The sequence below is a fragment of the Dermacentor albipictus genome, chromosome 4 (genome assembly GCF_038994185.2).
Source record: "Dermacentor albipictus isolate Rhodes 1998 colony chromosome 4, USDA_Dalb.pri_finalv2, whole genome shotgun sequence".
Classification (NCBI taxonomy): Eukaryota; Metazoa; Arthropoda; class Arachnida; order Ixodida; family Ixodidae; genus Dermacentor; species Dermacentor albipictus.
Genome location: NC_091824.1, coordinates 19,280,886 through 19,304,394, shown reverse-complemented (window position 1 = coordinate 19,304,394; position 23,509 = coordinate 19,280,886). Strand labels below are relative to the sequence as shown.

Here is a 23,509-nt window from a genome sequence, read left to right as displayed (position 1 = left end):
CCGCGAAGATTGCGAACTCGGGCTGGATTTCGTGGAAACGCCCATACACCGGTAGTCACATAACGCCAAGTAGTTTCATCCGAGCACAAAGTTTCAAGGGCGCTTTGATGGTGAGCGGGCTCGCCGCGGCATCTCATTGAGGCCACGGAATCTATGGAGCGCATGGATATCAATTGCGAAACTTTATGGGTATAAATCTCATAAGCTCTTGATCTGAAACGTGCATTGACTTTTACAAAGTTGTGCTTTAAATTTTCAATTGCGGAACTTTGTGGGTTTAATGTTGTTATAAACATTTGACGCCAAAGGTCCATTGACTTTTCTAAAGTCTTACATCGGAACATACAACGAGACAAGCCAAATCAACACACTAGCAGACGAGTTGACAAAGCACGCAGCGAGGTCCAATGAGACGATGTGTTGGGGTGGTTTATTTGTGCCGTCATGTCACATAAAAAATATCAACACTTTTTTAACCTATGCCAGAACATCCATGTCAAGACACTAAAGCCAGCCAAAGTAACTACGTTCTTATTTATTTTTTCTACTTTGACTTTTTCTCGCCGAGGACACATTGAGCCTCTTCAACTTTTTTTTTTGTTCTCGCTACCCTACCCGCGGGCTGCCAGAGCGCATATGTTTTTCTCGTATGGCCCCGACTACCGCGCGGTGCACTTCGGTGCGCGTTCGGTTTGCTCTGGCCGAGTGGATTTTCACCTGCCAGACTTTTGGAAGCTTTCTGGCTAGCAGACGAGAAAAAAACAATGGTCGCTCGCCGCCATCACTGTGGGGACTCGACGGATTGTACCGCGTTCCTTGAGCGGAACCTTTCCGGAAAGTCTTGTTTCGCCGGTGTAGGATACTGAGCAGTATGCGTATGGTTCTCAGTCGCCAATCATCTCATGTTTTCTTTGTTATTAATTTCGTAGCCCCATTAGGTGCCCGATGTAGGCATTCGATTCTGGCCAACATACTTTCCTATGCGTTTTTTTTTTTCATTTCGGTGCCTCCACCCCACAGAAAAAAAAAAATACATTGTTGCGGCGCAGCGAATTGTCGCATGGTGAAAGTTAGATTTTGATACTTCTTTTGCGGAAAGTAATGGGCAACGGGATGCTTCAGTTGCCGGATACGTTTATTATATTATTGCGAAAGCAATTAAATGGGCACTCCAGGCGCATTCCTGCCGTCGCCGTCGCCCTCATGTTTCGTATAAAGTACAAGGGTGATAAAATCGTGACCACGCGCTGCATGCTGTATGTGCGAGTGAAAGCGTAGCAGGGGAGGTGGAATGGGTGAGCCGACGATGGTGGCTCAGTCTTGTGTGCGCAAAGGAGAAAAGCGGGGAGCAAGCGCGCCGCCTTCTGTCGCGCGCAATACATCGGGGGGAGTGGATGGAATGGGGGCGGAATATAGGATTCTGTGAATATATGATTGTGCAACATGTTTATTTGCCTTGTTTGACGCATACATACAGTTACTTTTTCTTACATACATTGACTCATTGGAGACTTATACGTATACTTAAATATCTTGTTGCGAGGTTTTGTGTATACATGCAGTGAACTTTGCTTTCAGTGACACTTTTTTGCCCTTTATCAAGCCGTATTTTCGCATTTCTATATCCCATTGTATCTTTGCATTTCTAATGTACGAGGGCGAGTCAAATGAAAGTGCGCCTACCCTAACCGCGCAATAATGGTTCGGTTCATTATCTGCGAGGCATGCGCGTAGGAGAACGGCATGACTCATTTACAAAAATGACACGCAGGTGTGAAGATAAATGTTCTTTAATGCTCTCATACACTGGGTTGAATATGGTTGCGTCACATAATGGACACTTCAAAAGTTGAACAGCCCGGTGTCGCGAAGTTTTTGACAGCTAAAGGTGTTTCCAAAACAGAAATTAATCGCCGTATGGCTGCCGTTTACGTTGAACACGGCATTTCATTGACCACTGTGAAACGTTGGAGCAAACGGTTTAAAGGACGTTGTAAAGACATTCCAAGACCAGGCCAAAACCATCGTGCAATCACCCCTCACACAATTTCAAGGGTTCATGAGCTGATGAAACAAGGACGGAGGATAAGCATCGATGAACTGGCAGACCATCTGAACATTGTCACGGTTTGGTTCACGCCATAATTCATGAGCTTCTCGGTTATCGGCTCTTTGGTGCGCAATGGATCCCCAAGATTTTGATCCATCGCGAGAAGACGGAGAAGTTTCGCGCTGCCTTGACTCATCTGATCGGGTATCACAATGAGGATGACGAGTTCTTGTTTGCAATTGTGATCGGGGACGAACCTTGGTGCCACTACTACGAGCCTGAAACACGACGGCAAAACTTACAGTGGAAACATTCGAATTTACCACGCCCAAAGAACGCAAAGGCCATCATTTCCGCTGGAAAGGTATTGTTGACTTTTCTTTCGGTCGTCAGGGTCCATTACTGATAGAATTTGAATAAAAGGAAACTCAGACATCCACCCGTTCGTAGCTATTGCTACAAAGGAAACCTAGAGCGGCTGCCCCGGAAAGGCGGTGGTCCCGGGTTCATGTCCCGGACCAGGACGAATTTTTCTTCAACTATGAGGCTTTTCTTTCGAGGAACCCGTATGGGTTTCCTTTGTAGCAATAGCTACGAACGGGTGGATGTCTGATTTTCCCTTTATTCATTACTTCTCTCCATCTTGCGGGTTTCCGCAGAACTACGTCAAACTGATAGAATTCGCTAAATCTTGAGAGGCAATCAATTGTTTCCGATATTGTGAAACGCCAGAACGGCAGTGTGTCGCAATCATGAACGAACAACGTGGAAAATTGACGAATGGGGTCATCTTGTTCCACGACAATGCCTGTCCCCACGTCGCTTATGTGGTCAATACAATACTGGAAAAGTTCAAGTGGGAAACGCTGCAGCATCCGCCATACAGCTCAGACCTGTCACCTTGCGACTTCTACATTTTGGGGCAACCGAAAAAACAGCTCAAGGGAACCAGATACAGACTTTTTGAAATAGCAACCCAAGGAGTTTTATAAGACGGGAATCACGCGACTCTTTAGTCAATGGGACAAACGTCTAAATTCTCATGAAGACTACTTTTAAATAAAGTACCCCGTTGTTGGCTCACATTCATTTGACTTGCCCTCGTATATCTTGTAGAATACCTGCTTTTTATACATGCCCTCTGTTGCGACTATGATTTCGGTGCAATTACTCACGATACACGACCGGTGACAGCTGATTCTGCATAATACATTAAAACAAATTACAGCGTCATTGAGATTTTTCACTGGCCATTGCATATATACAAGAATGTAAGCAAGGTTTTTGAATGACAAAGTTTCATTAACATATTTGTCCTCAACTTGTTCAGTTCATTGCCTTTTAATTTTTCATATCAGTGGCATGCACTGCTTTCCTGGTTTCGAACTGATATAGTTCTAAAGTTCGTGTGATATTTTCTTTACTCAAATAGACAAAAATATGGAAGCATTGATATCAGTTGTTTTGGGCAAAATTTTTGGCACATACGAGTATATTCTTTTATGAAAAAATACATATTTTATTGTTTTGACTGTGCGTAGCGTTCAAGTATTCGTTTGCAGCATCTTTGGCAATGACAATGCAGTTATTATTCAAGGATTTGATCCCTTGACAAATTGTTTAAAAGGAAGCTTTAGCTCGGGCCCAATCCGACGTGGCCTATTCAAGTACTTGTAAAACGCAGAAACGCTTTTCTTAGATAATCCTGCTAATCGCTATTATTGAAATTCGTTGCATTTGAGAGAAAAAGTTAAATCTAAGGTCTGTTGGAAACACAACTTCGATTTAGGGCCTGAATTTTGTTTAAAATATATTGAAAAATTCGAAAGTTTGAAAAAATAGAAGCACGACGTTTACAAACTAATAGCTATGCATGAAGAACAGACATTGTGGTTCTGTAAACGGCATCTATTATAACAGTCAAAGCGGACAAGTTTGCTATGTCAAATTGTATCTTACGTGAATTGGTTACGCTGTGTACAAGGGTTCTGTACAAGCCGTATTTCCACAATACTAAATTTTTTTGAGATTCATGTGTACCATATCCATTTTGTCCGCTGTAGATGTACTATTAGATGCAATTCACAGAATTGTGATATCGTTTCTCATTGTTGACTCCCGGAGTTTTAAACTTGATAGTATCGTTTCCTGGAAATTTTCGATTTGGCCAATTTTTAATAAATAATTGACCACCTAAATGAAAAAGTCGATACCAGTAGTCACTCGAATTAAACGTTTTCTTTTAAATGCAACAAACTTCCTCAAATTTGGTGAAGTGGTTGCAGGGAAAAACGAATTCCCCTTCTACATGTATTTAAATAGAAGCACCCGAGCTAAAGCTTCCTCGAACAAAAGTTCTGGCTACGCCACTGGCCCCATGTATATATATATATATATATATATATATATATATATATATATATACATGGGGCCAGTGGCGTAGCCCCCCCCCGAACAAAATTTCTGGCTACGCCACTGGTGGTGAGTGTGGGACTTTCTCTGCTGAGTTATGCCAGGTTTTGTTGAAGGGTTAGAACAGAATGGGTGAAAAAATTAAAATAAATTATGGGGTTTTGCATGCCAAAACCACTTTCTGATTGCAAAACCACTTTCTGAGGACGGTGAGGTTTTGTCTCAGCTCTGCCTCGCAGGCCTGCTGGACGGCCCATAGCTGGTCGTCAAGGCTGGAGCTGTGCAGAGTGGTGGTCCACCTTGACGGAAAAGGTTCGGGTGCAGTGACTGTTTTATCGCCTATAATCTGCTGTCCCAAAGAAATTTACGCGCGTGCAGAATTTCTTGGCTGTAGCCGTATATATATTGGACGAAAATATGTGTTCCTTTAAGCCTTTGCGCATTCTGCATGACGCCCTGTTTTTCAGACGGTGAATACAAGCTCTAGATTTGCATTTAGTTCAAAAAAATTTTGTGGTTTTAGGTGCCAAAACAACAATCGGATTATGGAACACGCCGTAATGGAGGACTCCGAAAATTTGGACCACCCGGGGTTCTTTAACGTGCACCTAAATCTAAGTAAATAGATGTTTTCGTATTTCACCCCTATCGAAATGCAGCCGCCGTGGCCGTGATTCGATCCCGCAACCTCGTGCTTGGCAGCCCAACACCATAGCCACTAAACAACCACGGCAGTAACAGAATGGGTAACTCGAGCTATTGTTGCCACCTAGTTAGGTTGTGGCAAGATGGTTGTGTACAGTAGAGAGAGCAGCACTGAAAACAGCCATGAATTTGAAGTCATTGCGTAAACCAGAGTTGTTGGAGCTAATGAAGAAGTTGCACCTGGATGTCACTGACCCACTCCAAGAACTACAGTTGATTGAGGCTATTCTGGCTTTAGAGGTTTAGGCTGATAAGCTTATGGAATGCCTGGAGATCATTAGAGAGAGGGAGGCTGCAAAAAGTCAGACAGAAAAATGTGAAGAAAGGGAACGAGAACGTAAAGAACAGAAAGAGCATGAGGAAATGGAATAAGCACTTGAATTGAAGTGACTCGAGCTTGAAATGAAACGCGCTCGAGCAGCAGGGCAGAGAAGCGAAGGAAACAGTGCAGGAGAGCGCATATCGTTAACAATGAGGGAGCTAATGCAGCCTTTTAAGCTTGGAGGGGATGTCTTGTTCTTGGTGACCTTTGACCGGACATACGAAAAGCAGGGGTTCTCCTGCAAATCATGGCCACAGTGTCTGCTCGCACTGTTCCGGGGCAAGGCAACAGATGTAATCACTTGCTTTACCAGAGAGGAAACAGGATTATGATTAGGTAAAGTCTCGTTTGCTGAGGAAGTATAGGCTGTCAGCAGAAGTGTTCTGGCGGAAGTTCTGCGAAATAGAAAATGCTAGGAGTGATTCCTATACAGAATTTGCGTGTAAGCTTATGTCAAACATGGAAGAATGGCTCAAGAAACAAAAAGCCTATGGCGATCACGCAAAAATTCAGTGCTTTGTACTTGAACAATTTTATAACCGACTACCTGAGAACGTGAAGTGCTGGGTTCAAGATAGGCCAGAAGTTAGCATGATAGCCAGAGCCGCGAACTAACTGAGGAACTTGTGATGCATTGAGCTCACAAAATCAGCAACGGTTGAAACGGTGATCCCAATTTCAGGCTCTGCAGGTCAAACCCCAGGCCAAAAAAAAGGAAGCACGAGCCTGTGATTGGGGGTACCTCGAAATGTAATATTTCCAGATCGGAAGGGACACCTTAAGTTATGTTGAATTCCAATGGCGGAGCCGGAGCAGCCGACGGACTCCGCGAGCAAGCACTCGACTCTGGCCTAGAGCAACGCCTCCAGATCCGCGAGTGGAGCACAACCTGCGCCGCCGGAGCAAGGCGGAAGCGGAAGTTCTATCACCGAGTTACCCAGGATACCTTGGGTGTTGTCATTTCCTTCCACTGTTGACTCCCAGCACCGCCGCACCGGTCACTTGTCTCTTGAGCGCCGTTCAACTGTTGCTTTTTTAAAAGTGCGCAATGGATATCTCGCCAAGCGTGCAGCAGCTTTTGCTTCCTCGCGAGTCCTGACCGGTGGCGCCTCCCAGCAGACAAACGTGGTAAAGGAAATACGTCATGCAGAGTTCCGGTCCACTCCGCCGATTTTGGCGGAGCATCTTTTTTTGCTCCACGGAGTGACTCCCGCTCTGAATCCCCTCCGACTCTCTCATTGGAACACCTTACTCCCGCCCTCACTCTGCCATTGGAACAAACTTGCTCCGAAACGAGCAGAAAAACTTGCTCCGACTCCGCCATTGGAATTCAACATTAGAAAATTGGAAGCAAGGAAACTGTTTCTTCGTTGCAACTTTCACAAACCAGGGCACATTGCTGCGCAGTGTAATAAGGCAAAGGTAGTGTTTCTATTGGTCAATTGCAATGACATGACATGAAGCTGCTCGAACCGTAGCTGTGCAACCTTGAGGTAAACAGCAAGCCATGTTGCGCACTGCACGAATTCACGGCTACTATGACCGTGGTTCGCATCTCTTATGTGGAACCTGACATGTTCACAGGCGAGTTCGCCTGGATTAACCAAGCTGTAAAAGCTCAGAGCGCATGTTTTTCGGTCACAAAGGTATCTAGCAAAGGTCCTTTTGGCACACTTGAGATGGAAGCTGCCTTATTGCCTACACTTCCTACGCAGTACCCTTACTTGTTCTCAAATAGGTCAGGTCAGATTCAGCGCAGAAAAGGACTATTGTTAAAAGAGGCTAGCAAAATCGCACTAACGAGATCGAAAGCTCATGAGGTAGCTAGAAAAGCAGTCGTGGAAACGACACTAACTGAGGTGGATGGCTGTTCAGAACATCAGAAAGTGGAGATCGAGAATTCTGCCGCATTGAAACTGCAGGAGTTTGGATCCGCACAGGCAGGGGTCCTGCTAGTGGCAGCAGCCAAGTTACTGGAAAAGCAGTCCCCAGATTTGTTTGTAGTGCTGCCTACGTCAGACGGCCAACAGCGGCTGTTACAGATAGACAGTTCAGCTTTGAAGTCTGAGCAAAACAAGGACGCTAGCTGGCAGAACATCCGAAGCAACCCAAACGAAGGTGTTGCACAGGAAAACATTTTCAGAGAATTCCGGTAGAGCTTCCGAGGCTTGTGTCAGTCACTAACGCCGAGGCTAGGAAACAACTGATTAGGGAACTAGTCTCTAAAGCGCAGCTGGAGCCTGAACAAGTGACGGAGTTATAGGAAATCCTGCAAGAATATCAGGACCTATTTGTAGATAAGCCAGAAAAGGAAGGACATCTGTTTTTAGACATCGAGCTCACTTCTGCGGAAGTGGTACATTCAAAGGCTTATCGATTGTCACCGCGCCAACGTGATATTATGGATGCGGAGGTGGATGAAATGTTAACCCTAGTTGCGATCGAGCGTTGTGAGAGCGATTACACCTCGTCTTTGACCTTAGTTAACGTGCCGGGCAAGGATCTGTGCCCTTGCATAAATTACCGCAAACTAAACGCCATCACTAAAGATCAGATTTATCCTATACTAAACATCGAAGAGCGCATCGAGAAAGTTAGTAGCGCCCGATTCGTTTCTGCTTTGGATCTAGTCCTAGACTACTGGCAGCTTCAGCTCACAGAGCGGGCTAGCAGATGCTGCCTTCATATCTTCATTGAGAATGTTCTGCTTTAAAGTACTGAGCTTCGGTTGGAAAAATGCGCCATATTGTTTTTCAGGCCTTATGAACAATGTGTTCTGAGTACAGGAAGAGTTCGCCTTGCCTTACTTAGATGGTGTCGTGATATATATTCTGCTATATATATATTCTGATATATATTCGGTCAGAGCTTATGCAATATCTGAGGTCAGTGTTGGCCCCCATGTGTGAAGGAGGCCTAATTGTCAAGGCACCAAAATGCCAAATGGCGCAAGCAGAAGTGATCTATCTCGGTCACATAATTGGGCTGAGCTGTCTCTGTCCCTCTGGGCTAAAGGTGTCTGCGATACAAGATTTCCCGCAGCCTCGCACGAAGACCGATATCCGACCTTTGAGGGTTGACGGATACTATCAGTGGTAGATCCCTAGGTATTCTGAACTAGATAGCTCTCTAACTGATGCTCTTCGAAAAATGGAGCCACAGTACGTCCTCTGGGACAAAAAGAAGGAATCCTCTTTCAATGCCCTGAAGAGTGCACTGACGAGTCGGCCCGGCCTAAAATCACCAGACCACATGAGGGGATTTGTGGTTCAATGTAATGCGAGCAAGCGAGGCATGGGCATCGCACTATGCCAAAGGAGAGAGAGCAATGACGAAGACCCTGTCCTTTACCCAAGTTGGAAACTCACTAATCGACAACAGGTTTGCATCACTACTGAGAAAGAATGCATATGTCTCGTAGTGGCTGTTAAAAAATTGTGTTGCTATCTTGCAGGCTCGAGGTTCGTCATCGAAACGGATCATTCTCCTCTCAAATGGTTGCAGACGTCTTCTAAAAATGGCTGTCTCCTGCGCTGGAGTCTCGCTTTACAGCAATATTCTTTTGAGATAAGCTATAAAAAGGGGACTCCCAATAGCAATGCCAATGGCTTGAATCGAAGCCCCTAGATCGAGAATGAGTCTCATACATTTCCCAAAGCTCTCTTTTTTTTTCCCTGATGTAGGATTGAAAGGGTCCTGGTGTGAGTCAGTTCTTGTGGAGCATATAACAAGTTCTTGTATGTATTTAGTGCTGCTTTAAGTCCTGTAAAACTGTCATTTTTGAGTCTGAAATAAGCCTGGCAGAGCTCAGCGAGACAGTCTTGTGCTTGTTGACTGAGTGGCTGATTCTTGGCGTAGTTCTGCCAACGCATGCTATGAATGAGAAACTGTTGAAGACCCTTCTGAGGCATCAAGACTCTGACCAAGACATTGAGCGATATGGGAAAATGGCTACAGTGTTTTGTTCTCCAAAGAACTGTGCGACAATCGATAACTACAAACACGGACCTGCGTCATCCCTCTGGCCAGCGGATGTTGTCCCATGCCCATCGGGATCTCCTTCAGCCACAGGGCAGACTGTTATGGTTCACTGTGTTCGGTGATGAATAGAATGGATGCCAAGCGCCTGAGACTCGACATGCCTAATTGTCATGCTTGTCAACATGAAGAGACTTGTCCGTCAGGTGTGCGTGACACGATTATGCACCAATGCAAATCGTACTCTCCTTTGTCTGACATTGACCCCCTCTATGGCAGAAAGCGTTTTTTCTCCGTGTTCTTCTGTGTAGATTGCCAGGGAGTGGCTTTTCTCCGTACTCCTCTGTCTGGCTTGCCAGTATTCCTCTGTGTGAGCTGACCAGTGTGTTGACCCGACATGACCTATGCTCACCACCTCTACGCCCATGAGTGGTTTCTCTCCTAATTCCTCTGTGTGGCCTGACCAGTCTGCTGACAAGGCTCCCCACCAGGGAGCAAGAAAGAATGAGGTTGCCCGAATGGTGTAGGCTATAAGAAGACCACCGAGACACCGTGTGGACATCTCTCCCCTTGCATGCAGGAGCATGCTTGCCTAATGTTTCTGTACTTTTTGTCCTAGAGATCACCGCTCACTTGTAACAATGTATTAAACTTCTGTTATTGTTTTTATGTCACAGCATCTTCCCTTCCGAACCCTCCCAGATGGTTATCCTAGTTTGAGCACCAAGCAAACACTGTTGAAGGTCACCAAAACCCCATTCCCGTAACAACAGGTACCAGCTCGTAAGAACTGGTGGCAACTGTAACAATTGGTATAATTTTCACGTTCTTCCAACTTTCTTGTACACTTGAAGTCGTGAGGCATTGCGTATAGAGGGCCAAATGAGTTTCAATTGAAGCTTAATATTTCCTCCATCTTTGATTAAATCAACTGTTATTCCATCATCCTCTGCCGACTTTCCCTCGGACATGTCTTTCAAGGCCCTTCTAATTTCATCGCTAGTTGTAGAAGAAGCCTCTGTACTCTATTCATCACTACTACCAATTAGCCCTCCCCCTGCCATGGGGAAAATGGGTGTTTTTGTAGCTTATGCCAGATTTTTTTTTTTCTGAAGGAACTACTGTACTCTATATCTTATGTAATACTTAAACAAAAGGCAGAATGAATGCACTTTTCATGCATAAAATTTTTATTAATGAGATGAATGTCAAAAAATATATAAATTGCCAAAACCAAGATTGTGGGATAAAATTTAACAAAAATTGTAAAGCTTCGCTTGTATCTATTAACAAATATGTAAAGAAACTTATTACTTATATAAAATGTATTGCTGTCTAATTGGCACTGACTCCGAAAAAAATCAATTTTTCAGTGAACAGGTATTCCACTACAAAAATTTAAGTGCAAGCACTACAGTTTGGCATGCCAGCCTGCGGCCATCGATGTTCTGGGCTAGCTTGCATCGTTGTCGGTCTCAGAGTGAAAGTCCGACGAAAAGGTAGCATCCTCAGATTCGCTGCTGCTCAATCCATGGATACAGTCAACCACAAATGCAGCGGAATTCCGAGATCTGTGATCTTCCCAAGCACGTGCACCGCTCCTAGAGGTGGTCATTCTAAGGCAAAAGCCTTTCTAGGCTCATGGTGAAGTTTGTGTCAGTAGACCTGACTGCCGAAGCGTCATCACACGATATGAAAACAGATTAAAGACACATTAAAGAATGAAAAATGATTGATAGTGAATAACAACCTTATAATAGAAATTGATAGAGGTTAATAATGGCTACTAATGACTTGTAATGGCTCCAAAATGACCAGTATGTCTAACGATGGCTTTTAATGATCACAATTGATTACAAATGACTAAAATGCTTAGTAGTGAGCAGTAGTAGTAATGACTGAAAGAGGGAAGAGAAAAAGAATAGGTGAATGATAAGAGGAGGAAGAGTAGGCTTTCACCGTTCAGCTCTTAAGACAGATCATAAGAGACCCTGTAATGTGTTGCTTCCTGTTTTGACGATCACCAAACTTCGGAGCACATTCAAAAATTAATGCCTGGTTGGGAAAAAGCAAACTGCTTAGAGAACAAAAATATAATTCTTCTCCTTCACATCCTACGGGGCAGAGCGTTGGTGAACAGCGTAGAAAGTCTCAAAAGTGGCGTTTCAAATCATCGATATTGGGCCGCCATTTGTGCTTTCTACTTTGACGCGCGCAAGAACTTCGGAGCGCATTCAAAAATCACCGCCTGGGGGAAAACGGTGAAATGCTTGGGAAACGAAAGAATAGTTATCCTCCTTCACGTCCAAAAACACAGTGTGTCCGAGAGCGGTGCGGAAAGTCTTGAAACTGGTGTTTCCAACCTTAGTTAGTGGGCTAATGATGCCCAATGGGCACGGTACGGAAAGAGTTAAGGTCATGTGCCTGCTCTGGGTAGTATACAGGTTAGTATAGAACTCTTCACCATCGAAATTGCTGATCACATTACCATACTTATCTTTCAGTGCATACATCTTGCCCTGTTCTATGAAAAGTTGTCTTCTCATTGATTTCATGCTGTGTCCATGTTTTACTGCTTCTTGAATTTATTTCGATGTTGTAATTGCAAATATTGCTTACTTTCTTTTTGTTTATCAGCTTCGACAATTCAGCAAATTATATCTGATTTTTTTATTCGACTCTTTCATGCTTCGTTGTTTCTTTATTAGGTAATTTGTTCCTACGGAGGGCTTACCTACTGGTTGCCTTGGTGCCTCACCTCCCACTTCAGTTGCTGCTTCTGAAATCAGCTTAGTTGTGGTTTCATTCATTACCTCTATGGTATCTTCATTTTCCTGTTCTAATGCTGCATATTTGTTTGTGGGCACCAGCCTGAATTCATCTGCAGAATTCGTCTGCACCCTTACTGTGTCTAGGTTGGCCTCCTTCTTCACTAATATTGCTCTTTCCCTCTCCAAATTGAGAGCAATCCTAGACCTCGCTAACCTATAGTCACTGTACTTTACCGTACCACTTGTAATCCTGCGCTATGCTGGTTGGCACAGAATATAATATCTATTTCATGTCTCATTTCTCCACTAGGGCTTTTTCAGGGCCACTTCCTGTCACTGTGCTTCCTGAAGAAGGCATTCATTATTCAGAGTCCATTCCTTTCCATAAATTCTACTAACATGGCCACCCTCCTGCCCACCTAGTAGATACGCCTGTGGTTCAAGTTATGTGAGACACCCTGTTTATCTCATATTTAGCTTCATTACAATGACCGTTGCCCTCATTAATGCTGCAGAATTCATCAATGTTGCCTGCCATGCCCTTATGAATTGGAAATCCTACCCTGTATTCTCTATTATCTGGAAGACCTGTGTAGAAGAGGATGTGGCCATTAGTCAGCACTGTATAAGCTTCCCCAGTTCTTTTAACCTCACGAAGATCAATAATATGCCAGGCAGTGCCTGATAATTTCTCAAATAAATGTTGCCCGGCTCAGTTTCGAGTGGCGGCCTGTCTGGATCCAGAGGTTCTTAGCACCCTCTGCCGTATCACAGACCTGACCGCAACCTTGGTCATATGCTCCGCGGCCACCAGGGGCTGAGGGCCTTAGTTTAAGTGCAAGAGTCAAGAGTGAAGTAGTGGCTGAATGCTGTACTAGGGAGGCCAATTCCTGTTTTCATGAGGGAGTCTCTTTGTTGAAGCTTATGGGGCCTTCCCAATTTGGTTGCACCTAGACTAGTGTCTGGAAATGTGAAGAGCCCCACTAGCTCTCCACATTTTTTTTTTTTTTTTTTTCCGGGGGAAGGGCACCACTCCAAGCCTGAAAAATGTAGTGGAATGGACGAGGATACGAACTTGTGACCTTTAAATTAGAAGCCTGGTGTTCTACCTCTGCTCCACGCCACCACTCTCTCTTTACTTACTGGGGGAAAAAGATCTCTTTTATCTACCTGTTAGTTTTCTTAGGCAGGAGTGACTGTATGTCTACTGCGTGCCCCCTCTAATATCAGTGACTGTGAAGGTTAGTTGAATAAGTTCAGTATTTATTTATATAGTTTTGAAATGGCCTGCTGTGTAACAGCAAAATTTTATCGTGCTTCAGGTGTAGTGCACCTTAGAAACTAGTTTTTCTTCACCTAAAAGCTACTTGGCAAGCTTGAGCTGATAACAGGGGCAGATCCAAGGTAGCTTTGGGGTAGTGTGGGGGACTTATCAAATCATACAGAGACTAGGGAGAGGGGTTCTTACTGCATGCTCATTACTGTTAGCCAGCATGTCTAGATTTGCTTCCCCTCTGGGTCGACCAGTGGCTGATGAGGGAGTTTCATTTAGTTTTGCAATACGTTTTGATGTAACTAACTGCACTTTTTCCTTTATGGGCCTTACAGCGGAGAAATATTGCTTCCTTACGCAGACTATTTCAAGTCCTCAGCTTTCGTCTTATAATTATTGTGATCAATATCGTAGCATGAGAAGCATGCACCAAAGTGTCATGCAGAAACATCGAAGGAGGCACTGCAAAGTTTATTGAGCATTTTGTGAAAAAACTTGCTCATTTGCCAGACAACATTGTAATATCTGAGCCAGTTATTATTTTTCTGCATGTAGCTTGGAATTCACAATGTTACGAGAAAGGCTGCCAGCTCTTTCTTGCAGCTTTTTAATACCCCTACAACTTTTTCTGCACTGTATGCAAAAATGAACATGGAGGCCTACTGGTCCAATTCTTTAATCGTAAAAGCAAACCAGTGCCTCCAACAACAACAAAAAAAGGATAAATCTTATGACTAAGGGGGTTCGAATAGTTAAATTATGAATATTTTTAAAAAGTGACTTCATATATAGAATAGAATATTGAATACTTTCTTATTTCTCAACATAGAACATTTTGCAGCATCAAGGGCAGTGATCCGTATCAAGCTGTCGATTGACAAAGCTTTTTGTTCCTGCTCTCTGCATTTCTCATGTACAAAGGGCAGAAATGAAAGTTGAACTGTATTAATCTGAAAAAGATGTAGGAATTTGGGCAAGGGGTAACAAAGAGGCACTACCACTGAACACATTCCTGAGGCTATCAATGCCATAACTGCATTCTTGGCACAGCATCAATGTAATTTAATCAAGCACGCATTTCCCCACTAAGTTTTCCAACTGAATGACAACCATAGGCAGTAGTCCCTGTGAACAAATGCTAGTTCTTGGCCATGTTCACCTTATTTTTCAACATTCACATTACTTGGATCTGGTAACACTGGCACCAACAACGTCGTGCAGATATTGATACTAGACTCATGCAGATAACAAATTGCTCATGATGATGCGACAAAGGATTGTCAGATCGACTTCTCAGCATGCTGCTAGCCCCACTCGTATTGGTATTCAACTGCAAAGCAAGAAACACATCTGCGTTTCTCCGAAAAGTGTGGCCTGTGTAGTTCTCGGAGAAGCTGATTTCGGTGCTGGTTTTGAGTTGTGTGGCCCTGATGCAAAGGTAGAGTGTCTGAGCCTAGCTCTTTTCTCTGTTCTCCTGTCTTACAAATGGTTCAATTTTGCATAAAAGCATGGAGGTAACTTTAAATAATCAAAGAACAGTAAATTCAAACTGAAGCAGTAGCGGAGGGCCCAGAGAGCTGGTTTTACAAAGTCAGTGGTGACATTAGAACACATGTGCATCAGGACCAAAAGTTCTAGTGCCAACATCTTGAGACAGTGCTTTCAAATACCACAAATTATAAAAGTTACTATGCTGCACAATTCTTCTTGGCAGAAAACATTAAATATAACATAACTGCCACTGAAATGAGCCTGCCAGCAAATATGAACAACTGTTAATAGATGGCCACCTTAAAGGGTCCCTCACAGGTTCCATAGCAAATTTTGACTGTATGCTGGAAGTTATGTGTCCTCTCTGGAGCGTTCTACCGGGATCGTTCTGCGGCAAACATTTTTTAAATCGGCTCATTAATAGCCGAGATACAAATATTTCAGCGTCGCGAGCCCAGGATTTCAGCATGTGGGCTCCACTGCCAAGCAAGACACTGTCTTCACTCGCCCCGCCTAGCATCCGCAAGCGAAATTCCTTCCCTACATTCTCCGATACCGAACCTCAAGGATCGCGTGACACATACGTCACATGCCCCGCTTTCGTATTTTTCTTCTCCTCGCTTTTTTTTTTCTTCGGTGCTGATGGCGTCACACGCGAGCCATTGTCTCGTTTGCACAGCACACGATTTTGCGTGCTGTGCACAAGGAAACATGACTAGCGGCATAATTCAATGCTACACGAATACTGAGGCAGAACAAGCGAATTGCAGAGCATGATCACGCATGAGCATGATCACACAGTAGAAAATGGCATAGTTTTGGTACCTGCACATGTGACCGCACGACCATGGGAACAAGCAGACAAAGCTGAAGTACATTTCTCTTGTTTCGGTGTGAAGTAAAACAAAAAACATGCAGACGTTCTGTTTCTGTGTTTTATTATTTCTCTAAACTTCAGTTCGTCAATTCAAGCAACAGATTGCACTGATAAGAGATGTTGTCTTGAATAATTCTTGAAGTTACGTGTCACCACGAGCGACATCACACTGTGGACACCAGTATGTAGGCGCAGGCACACGAGTACGTCACCCTCCAGCTTGGAGCACGGCAGCCACAAGGAGAAGAAAAAACGGTGTTCAGTTTGAAATTTCAAATCTTTCCGCAGTGCATAGCAATGTAATACTTTGCAGACACGATGTTATCACGCAATGTATGCTCTGCACTTGTCAGCATAAAATGGCCAGACTTGCTGAGGGGCCCTTTAAGGTTCAAAGAATCCACTGTAGAGTACTAACTTACTGGCAAGTTGATGCTTGTCTGATGTTAATTAAAAAATGATCTGTTACTTAAGTAGCTTTATGACCACACACTTTGACTCAGTTCAGCGGCCTCACAGCACCATATTTGGAGCAGTTGAAGATGGCAGTATACAACTTAAATGTTTAAAATTTACAGGAAGTCATGGACAATGTTTCCACCAAAGGATGGCAGCTGTCTGTATCCAACCAGAATACCATTCGAGGAGTCCAGCATATTCAGCATGGTCAACTTCGGAGAAGTTGACTTCATGACATTTCCTGAACTTCAAGTAGGCAAATCTATAACACTAATCCCAGAATAGAAAATGTGTGAAATTATGTGCGTTGTTCCAGTCAACAAGACCTTACCATGTGGTGCTAGAACCTGGAGATGTCCTGCTTGTTCCGCACCATTGGTGGCATTATGTTTCTTGTCTCACAAATGCACTCAGCATCAATACATGGATTCCTATGGTAATACGACGCATTCTGAATTTGCCATGTCTTGCCAACTGAAAAAGTTCACTTGTTCACAGGACACAGACAAGGACTTCCAGTTGCTTGAAGCAGTCACACGGACTCTTGCCACTGCACTAATACCATGCTATGAAGATGAGGCTGAGCAATGGGTGAACACAAATGAGGCAAGCACATGTCACTAATTGTCTCCATCTATGCTATTACCCTGCCAGTGTGCTAAAAACTTGGTCACCTTACTTTTGTACCAGCCACCCTGTAGGCAGTGCGTGCGTGCGTGTGTGCACGTGCGTATATGGTGTACCATGTAACTTGAGCCGAACATTAAAAATATGCAAATTCCACATAGGACAGAACCAAAATAATGTTGCTTGCCGTCGCTTAGGGATACTTGGAATATTCTTTTCATTTTGCCTTAATTAGATCATTAGTCTTAACGAATGAATCAAGTTCTCAAATTATTATAATTAGATGAAAAATGTACGTGAAAAACTCCTGTTACAGGCTACATAAAAGTGTTTTTTCGAGCGTGAAAGAAGCCCGCGAATACACGCAAAGTGCCTTGAGCAACCAGTCGCGCAGCAATTTTGCTTTAACATTTTAAGGATCTGTTAAGGAAATCGCTATTGCTTTGTACTATACCTTATTTGGAATAGGTGTTGCGTCTTTTAAAGAGGAACTGCAACAAAATTACTCTTTGGCTAAGTTTGTTATAAATGAGTAGTATATACCACTGAACCAATCTTGGCAAAGCCACAGAGCTGGTAATTAGCCTTTGTTGGCAGCCTTTAAACAACACCTAAGCAGGCGATGTGTGTATCCGGTGGTGTCGCTATGATGCAAGTCCCAGCACGCTGCACTCAGCTGTGGGTGCCAGGCACTTGGGCTGGCTCACATAGCCGTGCCTAGAGAACCACAGAGATCACTGAGTGCATCTGATAGTCTGAGCATCTCACTTGTGGAGAGGGCACCTTGCAGCACCCCATGGAAGGTTGCGATATCAGCACTATGCTGTAGTGTGGCCTCCGAGATTACAGAGGTCGGGGTGAGGAGTCGTACAGTAAGTAATATGTCACTTTCAGCAAGCAGTAATGGCGGTGCTCTTGTCAGTTTCAGCATCAACAATGGCTATGCTTGCAAGCTTATTGTGATACTCCCGTTTGTATTTCAAACATAAATTTTTGCACGGAGGTTCCTCTACATCTGCGCATCATCTTAAACAAGGTATTTTACGCACTCCAAAATTTTGTTGCAGTTTTGTTACGCACTCCAAAATTTTGTTACAGAGGCAGATCTGGCCATTGTTTTACTTCTTGCCACTTGTCACATTCACAGAAAGATGACTGTCATCATGTTATCGCTCTCTTTCAAGACATGGTCGCTGAGTATTAAACTTCAAAAACAGTGTCATTTTAATTGCAAGATATTATGCGTCTCTCATCAGATTGCACATGTGATGGGAATAGTGTTGTGCCATCTCGAATTTGTGAAAGCATCAGTGATTGCTCTGGAATCTGCAGTGATGCATCTATTATATCGTAGACAGGCTTGAGCAGCATAATTCGATTTCAATTACCACCGTTTGTGTTCGCAGCTATTGTTGTCACTTGTGCATTGTTTTGCTTTCTGGGTACATGTTCGTTCATTAAAGAGTTAGTAGATTCTTTATTTACTCTTAGTGGTATTGTTTGTGCCTCTTCACCATCACAGCCTCATGACACTGTATCCTCACAATGTACTTACATCAGTTGCCTGAGCATCCATTATTTTTTCCCGCCTATAAAGGTATGCTTTCTTTTAAGGAAGTGGAGGATTTGTCTTGTTCATACTGCATTATAACTTAAGCGCAAACTACAAAGTGACACCATGGAACAAGGCATTGAGCTCCTTCGGTCTCTCCTTCTGTTTGTTGCTATGTGTTTGCTCCTTAGTTATAAGTTATAAAAAATCTTCATGGAACTTGCTTGCTTGAAATTTAGAAAATGCCATCAGGAGCATAAATGTTAAGCAGTCTTTATGTAAAAAATGTAAAATGTAGATATTCTTTAGAGATTATCGCTGGATCAATTTGTATGAAATTTGTTGTATCTAAGAGGAAAAGTTAAATTCTAGCAACCCTAGAAACATAACTTCATTATATGGGACCTGAAATATTAAAATTGTTGAAAATCACTAAGCTGAAAAAAAAATTATGCACGAAGTTTAGAAATCAGTAACTCTGTACCAAAAGAGATATTGTTATGTAAACTGCATCCATTAGAGTATAACTAAAGCAGATGAATTTGATATTATAGTTTACAGCTTACATGATGTTGTTAGAGTGTTTACAGGTGCTTTGTAAAAGTCCTGCTCACATATCCGTGGCATATTATAGAGTTGTGCATAATGCATCAGTTTAGTCCCGTTTAAATGTATTAGGTGCAGTTTATATAAGTTGCAAACTTCCTACTTCTATTTTTTTTAAATATTCAATAACTATTCTGAAGACTTGCTCATATAATAAAAAACAATCCGTCTTACTGTAACTAGATTTTAACTGTCCCTTTAAATGCAACCACCTTCTTCAAAGTTAGTGCAGTGGTTGCCAGGAAAAGTGTTTTCTCCAGTATAATTGAGGTCATAGTGCTGAATTGACAACGACAAAAAAGAAATGACAAGACATGCACTAGCGCACGTCCTGTTGTCTTTCTTGTTCTTGTAAATTCAGTACTATGACCTCAATTACTGCAATGAACCAACTAGCCCAAAAGTCTGTACTCCTATGTTTTGTTGTGAAAGTCGGGGGTCCATGCTGTTGCAAAAGTGCAGTTGACAAATTAGTGTCTCAGTACTTTTCAAAAGTTCTGCATCCAGCTGGCATTTGAGCTGAAGGTCCACTTCGTAAAGAATTGATTACTTAGTGCCTTCATTAAACCAGGTTGGCATAACGAGGCCTTCTGTCAAACAGAAGCTCCTAAAACATTCAAAAAATGTAATATCATCGAAGAAATTAAAGCTCATGAACTCAGTCCACAAAACATTCCTCCAAAAAACACTCCTGCCAAATAAAACATGACTCGTTATGAACTCCCGTAAAAACAGAACTTCTCTATCTGTGCGTGACCTTTCCAAACTGTATGCAACACTGACACTGTTTACCTTGCAATGCTACACATGCCGTCACGTAAACATTCCACTTGAAATTGGTGAACTAACCTGAGCCAAAATCCTAACAACCTAACAAAATTTTGTAGTATTGCTTATGCTTCTCAGTGTTCAACACGTAGCTAAGCTGAATACAGCATTAATACAAAAGAACAAAACAATTTCCAATGCGTCTTCCTGATTTCTTTATTCTCAGGCCTCAAACGAACCCTTTCAGGCAAGCTCCAGAGGGTCGCGCATTATGGGGTTTTCGCAAGGTACGGTCTCGAAGAATGCAGAAACCGCTAATTTGCCTGACTCACCTCGTAGCCGCAACTTTAGGACAGCAGCCTCCAAGTACTGGAAGAGGGGTACCTTCACAGACCCCCGGGTGCGCTTTCTCCTTATGTGCTAGGTAGTTGCCTTTCTTTGCCCCTGCGAGTGACCAGCTGTTGTAGCAGCCCACAGGACACTTCCCGTTCTCCTTCTGCTTACAATGAGATGCACGCTATATGGGTAGGCGACAGTTACGATGCCTGAATCTTCACGAAATCCTCCTTTTCGTGACGTGCGTCACGCCTATCCTCGATCTCCACAAATGCCTAAGCTTGGGATTTACCCTCCTTCACTTTTTCACGGTCTCCAGCTGGATCCTTAGGTTCACACACTTAGCTTTTGTCGCCTTGTCACTTCGCATGTTTGATTCTGGACACCTTAACCTTGACCGCCTCTGGCTTTCTCTTCTTGTGCCTACGCCTTTTCTCTGTTTGGCCTCATTCGCACACGCACTTGAAATTTTGTTACCCTCTCTGGTGTCACAAATTTGCTCTGACCTATTCGAAAATAAATAGAAAACTTTTTCCGGTAGGCTGGCCAAACCTGCCGCCTCTGTACACACTTGGCCTTACAGGCGCTCTGTTTCTTGTGCTGGAAAACCGCCCCTCTCTACTGTCTTCTCCTCTCTTCCTACTACTAACACATTTGACTCATGAGTGCGCACAGCTGCCTTGGAAGTCGTTCCATTGTCCTCCGATCGCTGCTCGATAGGGAATATGCCTCTGTCTCAGAGTCCCCTCCAGTGTTTTTGCCCTTCCCTTAAAGCTCCCATATTGGAGAAGGGTTCTCCTTGTTCCGTCAGCGTTTGCTCTGACCCATAGGCGGAGACCTTTCATATTTCAGGGGGGGAGGGGGGAGCCGACCAGTTTTCCGAACCACACACACACACACACACAACTCTGACGAAGGCCGGTCCTCTGGCCGAAACGTCAGTAAAAACATATGCCTTAACGTTCGACTCTTCTTCTTTTTTTTTTAATATTATACCTTCGGGTCTGGCACGAAACCCTTCATTTTGTATACATACATACATATATAATATTGCTACACGCGTGTAGTATAAACTTGTTTGAACGAGGCGCGTGGGCGGCATCACTCGAGAAAAGAGGAGGAAGAACGAACTGGGCTCGCGCTATGAATCTAACCAGTCAGCGCTGCAACCGCTATTGTAAATATAACCTGTAAATTGTTGCTCGTCCTACTGACTCATCCTTCGCGTGCTATTGTGTTGGAGGTGGAACATTCCCCGTCCTCTCCACGGAGCTGCGAAGTGGCCGCACCGTCATCTTTTCAGCCATGGCTTCCGATGGAACCACCCCGTCACCATCTACAGCTGCGGCGCCTACCACAACGTGCGTTATGGTTCCTAGTCTCCGTGGTCCTGGGACATTCTCCTCCCAAAATGACGTTGAAGTCGGTGACAGGCTCAGCAAGTATGAGCGTGTTAGCCAAAGCCACCACTGGGACCCTAACATGATGCTTGCCAATGTGATCTTTTATCTGGATGGGACACCGCGTGTCTGGTTCCGCACCAACGAGGGCGAGCTTTCCAGCTGGGACATTTTCAAAGAGCGGCTTCGCGACCTATTTGGCAACTCGTCAGGTCACCAACAGGCTGCACGAAAAGAGCTTGCCACCCATGTCCAGTCAGCGACCGAATCGTAGGTCTCCTACATACAGGAAGTGCTCGCGCTTTGCCGGAAATTCGACGAGCGTGTGACCGAGGTTGATGAAGTGGGCCATATCCTAAAAGGCATCGTGGAAAATGCCATCAATTTGCTCGTCTATAATGACGTTTCTAATGTCAATGCCACCGTCATCACTCAAGCCTGACGCGTCGCCAATGGTGCCACTGTTGCCGTCAGGGGTATGTGCACTGCTCGCATAGGAATTGCTGGCCGCCGAGTGCAGTCCTGTTCACCATGCTGACTAGTTGCCCTCATGACCTAATCTTCGGGTTCGACTTTCTGACGACTCATTCTGCCCTCATCAACTGTGCCACCGGTATGTTATGCTGCGCCTATAGCTTCCTCTTCTTTCAGACGTTCACCCCGAACAACCAAACACCCTCTGCACTACAGCGTTTGTTGGCTTACCTCCAAAGGCCCTAACCTTCATCAAATTGGCTTCAACGGCAACTGTGCCTGATGGCGACTACGTCCTCGCACCTATTCGTGATGTGCTCCGCGCGCGCGACATCTCTATGCCACACTCCGTCGTAACCCTTGCCGCTAATAGGTTGTGTTTCCCTGTTATAAATTTTGGCTTGACAAAGCAAGTGTTACCTGAAGGCATAGCAGTGGCCACGCTCTGGTCAGTGACAGACGACCACTTCACTGCTTTTGTAGCCGATGCGTCTCCAGATCCTCCTGATTACCCCCAGAATGCCTTGAACCTCGACGGCCCATTACGTTCCATGGTCGCTCTGGACCTCGCACCTGACCAAGCAGCCATCCTATATCGTCTTTTGCTTTCCTACCGCGACATATTTGACACTGACAATCGACCACTTGGTCAGACGTCCCTTGTTAAGCATCGGATAAACTGGTGGTGCTGTTCCCATTCACCGCCGACCATATCGCGTGTCCATGGCAGAGTGGCAAGTTATTCAGCACGAAGTCAACAAGATGCTCGCCAGAGGCATTGTTGAACCCTCATTGAGTCCTTGGGCATCACCGGTCGTGCTCGTCAAAAAGAAAGATGGCATGTGGCGTTTCTGCATTGGTTACTGCCAACTAAACCGAATTACTAAAAAGGATGTTTACCCTTTACCATGAATCAACGACGCTCTTGATTGTCTTCACGGTGCCAAATACTTTTCGTCCATCGACCTTCGATCTGGTTATTGGCAGATTTCCGTCAATGAGCAAGCCCAATAAAAGACCGCTTTCGTCACTCCATATGGCCCCTATCAATTTAAGGTTATGCTGTTCGGTTTATGCAATGCCCTTGCCACGTTCAAACGGATGATCGACTCTCTGCTTAAAGGTTTCAAATGGTCAACTTGCCTTTGTTACCTCGACGACGTCCTTGTATTCTCTCCTACAATTGAGACGCACCTTGAGCACATCGCAGCTATCCTTGACGTCTTCTGCAAGGCTGGGCTCCAATTAAACACATCGAAGTGCCACTTCGGGCGCCGACAGATCGCAGTGCTAGGCCATCTCGTCGATGCTTTCGGAGTACGATCCAACATGGAGAAGGTTCAAGCGGTAACGGCTTTTCCTGTACCTGTCTGTCAAAGACGTCCGGAGTTTTGTGGGGCTCTGTTCA

At 44.2% G+C, this 23,509-nt stretch overlaps 2 protein-coding genes across 9 annotated transcripts in view; one reads left to right on the top strand and one right to left on the bottom strand.

Moving 5' to 3' along the window:
* HSPBAP1 (HSPB1 associated protein 1) overlaps positions 1-23,509 on the top strand; it is a 41,681-nt gene that overhangs the window by 8,823 nt on the left and 9,349 nt on the right. For 4 of the 8 annotated variants that reach the window (XM_065450694.1, XM_065450693.1, XM_065450690.1 and 1 more), the window contains exons 4-7: positions 16,458-16,590; positions 16,655-16,774; positions 16,837-16,944; positions 17,888-18,001. In XM_065450694.1, coding sequence (XP_065306766.1) covers positions 16,458-16,590; positions 16,655-16,774; positions 16,837-16,944; positions 17,888-18,001 — 475 coding nt within the window. Of the gene's footprint in view, positions 1-16,457; positions 16,591-16,654; positions 16,775-16,836; positions 16,945-17,887; positions 18,002-18,063; positions 18,136-23,509 lie in introns of those variants that run through there. The other 4 variants (XM_070536844.1, XM_070536843.1, XM_065450691.1 and 1 more) reach the window with 4 other exon arrangements.
* The window catches only part of LOC135917182 (uncharacterized), a 75,972-nt gene continuing 68,190 nt past the window's right edge, over positions 15,728-23,509 (bottom strand). Inside the window, exons 3-4 of the mRNA XM_065450688.1 lie at positions 20,224-20,335; positions 15,728-16,098 (exon numbers count right to left, since the gene is read on the bottom strand). Of these exons, the coding sequence (XP_065306760.1) occupies positions 20,312-20,335 (24 nt within the window). The 3' untranslated portion in view covers positions 15,728-16,098; positions 20,224-20,311. The remainder of the gene's footprint in view (positions 16,099-20,223; positions 20,336-23,509) is intronic.